Source organism: Abrus precatorius, unplaced genomic scaffold (genome assembly GCF_003935025.1).
Source record: "Abrus precatorius isolate BTA unplaced genomic scaffold, Abrus_2018 Scaffold6, whole genome shotgun sequence".
In the NCBI taxonomy this organism is placed as follows: domain Eukaryota; kingdom Viridiplantae; phylum Streptophyta; class Magnoliopsida; order Fabales; family Fabaceae; genus Abrus; species Abrus precatorius.
In genome coordinates, this window is record NW_020874406.1 from 2,621,978 (window position 1) to 2,626,112 (window position 4,135).

The 4,135-nt window shown below is 43.2% G+C and overlaps 2 protein-coding genes across 2 annotated transcripts; both read left to right on the top strand.

The window, feature by feature from the left end:
* Positions 1–1,000: 1,000 nt before the first annotated feature.
* Positions 1,001–2,032, top strand: LOC113869304. Its single transcript, XM_027505566.1, has one exon. It carries the CDS (start codon positions 1,001–1,003, stop codon positions 2,030–2,032), a length of 1,032 nt encoding a protein of 343 aa, XP_027361367.1.
* Positions 2,033–2,779: 747 nt separating this feature from the next.
* On the top strand, positions 2,780–3,274 carry LOC113869305. The gene has a single exon (XM_027505568.1). It carries the CDS (start codon positions 2,780–2,782, stop codon positions 3,272–3,274), a length of 495 nt encoding a protein of 164 aa, XP_027361369.1.
* Positions 3,275–4,135: the final 861 nt, after the last annotated feature.

A 4,135-nucleotide genomic window follows, 5' to 3' on the forward strand; every position in this document is an offset into this window, starting at 1 on the left:
CTAGTGTTTCTTTAACAGGAATATTTTGGCGCCCACCGTGGGGCACGATTAGCCTCGTTTTTCAGATTAATCATGGTACTAACGAGAAGCCAGCAGGAAGGACATGTTCAACAGGGAGGAATCTCTCGTCAACAACTAAAGGGTGTCACACCAGACGAACCAACACCTGAAGTAGTGATGCAAGGGAGAACCGACGAGAGCATTTTAGCTATACTAAGGCAGCTTAAAGTAGAAATGACGGAGATGAAGAAGGAGAGAGAGAAGGATGCACTAGAGCTCTCGGCTCTGCGAAGGGAAAATGCTAACTTGAGAGAAGAGATAAGAACACACATCCCTTCCCAAACTACACCCATCATCCAGGATCATGGGAAATCCTCGGCGTTGCAAGAGAAATCAAACCAGGTTTATCAATCTGAGGCCAAAAATGACCGAGACAATCTCGTGAGCCGAAGCCCCTTCGCTCACCATATCCTGGAGGCTAAGCTGCCCGATAATTGGAGAAGATTAACAATAGATAAATATGATGGCGCATCTGATCCGGGGGAATATTTGGATGTCTTTACAACCCAAGTCGATCTGTACACCGAGAATGATTCTTTATGGTGTAGGATTTTTCCTACCTCACTCCGAGGGCTTGCACTCAGTTGGTTCACCCGACTCTCCCCTTCATCCATCGACTCATTTGCTACTCTTGCAAGACGGTTCAATTTACAGTTCGCCATAAGCCGACCGTATTCCTTAACATCCTTGGCGCTGGTTAATATTCGCCAAGAAAAGGGAGTCACTTAGAGCGTTTATGGAACGCTTTGACAAAGTGACCCTTTCAATCCATAATTTGGAACCAGCAGTGGCTATGCACCACCTCACAACGACCCTAAAGCCAGGACCTTTTGTTAATAGCATCTGCAAAAAACCACCTGTCGACCTAGATGAGTTAAGAAGTCGGGCTGCAAAGTATATGCAGATGAAAGAGTTGTTTGAATACCGAAACTAGGTGCAGATGGACCAGGGGTCCAATTCAAAAAATACAGATAGGAGAGAAACTTTCAAGTCTAGGCAAGAAAATAAGGAGAGAAGAAATGAACCTGAAAGGCTGCCCAGGGGACCCAAATATCCTTCCTACACTATGCTCAACACTAATCGGTCTAGAGTACTAGATCAAGGATTGGCTACAGAAATACTGAGAATGCCTAGACGCGCCAACACCTCTCCTCGGGTAGATAAAAGCAAGGCTTGCCGATACCATCAGAACAAGGGTCATACCACTGAAGAGTACACCGCGCTGAAAGATAAAATCGAGGAATTAATAAAGGAAGGACATTTAAAAGATTTTGTGCAGACAAATCCCGTCGGTCAATCCAATAGAGGAAGATACCGTTACCCTGAGCCATCAAGGAGATACGATGACAAGAGACCTGAACGACAGAGGAATAGGTCCAGGGAACTCCCAACTGAACGGTACCATGAGCGTGAGAGGTACCCTAAAAGGGTCATTAATACCATAGCTGGAGGGTTTACCGGTGGCGGACCTACCCATTTGGCCAGAAAAAGATATTTGAGGCAAGTCAGATCAGTCAACAATATCACACTCGGTAGCAGGATTCGGATTCCCCCTATTACGTTTACTGATGAAGACTTCCAAGGAGTGGATCCTATACAAGACGACCCCACGGTGATAAGTGTAGACATTCTCAACTGCACTGTCCGAAAAGCACTCATCAATCAGGGAAGTTCTGCTGACATCCTCTACTGGAATACTTTTAAACAACTGGGAATACCAGAAGAGGAACTCAAAGAATATTGTGAACCCCTAGTTGGTCTCTCAGGGGAACGGGTGGAGACTCGGGGGTGTATTGATCTTTACACCTCATTTGGATTAAAGCATGAAGGAAAATGCATCAAGGTCACATACTTGGTAGTTCACGCGAACACCTCGTACAACATATTACTCGGCAGACCATCCCTTAACAAACTTAAAGCTATAGTATCTACTCCACATTTGGCTATGAAATTTCCATCAGAAAGGGGATGAATAGTCACAGTTCATGCTGATCAGAAGACAGCGAGGGAGTGCTATTTTGCAAGTTTACGCATCAGACCACTCTAAGAATATAAATGAGATGTCAACATTGTGACCCCTACGTCGGAGGAGGACGTAGATATTGAACTTGATCCTAGGACTGATGAATGGTGTCGGGTTGAGCCCAATGAAAATAAGCAACCTTTTCAGCTGGGACCGAAGCCTAAACAGGTTACTTACTTGGGAGTCAGCCTATCTGGCCAAGAAAAACAGGAGCTCCAGAAGACATTGTTACAAAATGCTGATCTATTTGCCTAGTTTGCTTCAGACATGCCTGGCATCGATCCAGTTTTTCTTTGTCATCACCTCTCAGTTTATAAAGTAGCAAGACCAATAGCCCAAAAGAAAAGGAAAGTGGGAGGCGACAGAGCAAAAGCAGTAAAAGCGAAGACTGCTAAATTAATACGAGCCGGTTTTATCTGAGAGATTAGGTACTCTACCTAGTTGGCCAATGTAGTCATGGTCAAAAAAGAAAATGGCAAATGGCGAATGTGTACCGACTACACAGATTTAAACAAAGCATGCCCAAAAGATGCTTACCCACTCCCTAGCATTGATGCCCTAGTAGACAGCGCAGCAGGACACAGAATGTTCAGTTTCCTAGATGCCTACTCTGGGTATAATCAAATCCGAATGTATCCGCCAGATGAGGAAAAAACTGCATTCATCACTGATTCCGCTAACTTTTGTTACTGAGTAATGCCCTTCGGTTTGAAGAATGCTGGGGCAACCTACCAGAGGCTAATGAATAAAATTTTGGAAGGGCTTCATATCAAGCACAAGGTTACGTCTGTGGAACACCCTCAGACTAATGGTCCAGCTGAGGCCGTAAACAAAGTGATCTTGCATGAATTAAAAAGAAGATTAGGTTCGGCAAAAGAGGAGTGGGCAGAGAAGCTGCCCGAGGTGCTATGGGCTTATCGGTGTACGCCACAAACCACAACAAACGAAACTCCTTTTCGGCTTACCTATGGTAATGATGCCATGGTGCCGGTAGAAATTGGAGAACCTTCATTTCGAAAGGAGAATTTCGAGGAATCAGCTAATAACGAGGCTTTGGCCATCAACCTGGACTTAATAGCTGAGGTGCGTGGCCAAGCAGCCATTATGACCGAGGCCAGCAGAAGAATGATGGGTAGAAATTTTAATACCAAAATCAATCTACGACAATTTTATGAAAATGACTTGGTATGACGAGTAACAGGAGATGCACGAAGAGATCGGCGAGAGGGAAAGCGGCTAACTGGGAAGGCCCCTTTCGGGTAATGGCAAGATTAAACAATGGAGCATACAAGTTAGAAACATTAGAAGGAAAGCTTATACCAAGAACTTAGAATGTTACACATTTGAAGCATTACTTTAGTTAAAAACTTGTAATTTGTATTCGATGTACTCTTTTCCTCGCCCAAGTTTTGTCCTGTTAAAAGAATGTGAAAAGGAGTTTTCCTAGGAAGGTTTTTAACGACGCATCTTATCAATAAAATACTACTACTCACTTCTTAGTTGTGGATTTCTTTCAAGCAAACCTTTTGAATCATTATTAAAATTCCCTCCTGAGTACTCCTACTCGGCCAAGGATGAATCGTTATTAAAATTCCCTCCCTAGTGTCACTTGGCTAAGGTTGAATTATTTAATTTCCCTCCTGAGTACCCCTACTCGGCCAAGGATGAATCATTATTTAAATTCCCTCCCGAGTACCCCTACTCGGCCAAGGATGAACCATTATTTACTCTCCCTCCCAAGCTGCCTTCCTCAGCCAAGAATGAATCATTATTTAAATGCCCTCACGAGTAATCTCACTCGGCTAAGGATGAATTAATTAATTATTGTAAATACCTATGTGAAAAACGAATTCACCATTACAGTCACATGTACCCTTACTCGACTAAGAAACGAAACATTGAATGAAGTCTTCGGCTTAGTTGTTTTAAAGAGAATTTGGAATAAAACAAGAAATTAAACTTGTATTTCGTTGAAACAGGATTACAAAATTTGGGCACTTTCGGTCCATGAATATAGAAGAAAAAACAAAAATCCCTTCTTAATTTCCCTCT

What these genes read in the sequence shown, in the direction of transcription:
- LOC113869304 (XM_027505566.1), top strand. Translation starts at nt 1,001, where the DNA reads ATGGACCAGGGGTCCAATTCAAAAAATACAGATAGGAGAGAAACTTTC.
- LOC113869305 (XM_027505568.1), top strand. Translation starts at nt 2,780, where the DNA reads ATGCCCTTCGGTTTGAAGAATGCTGGGGCAACCTACCAGAGGCTAATG.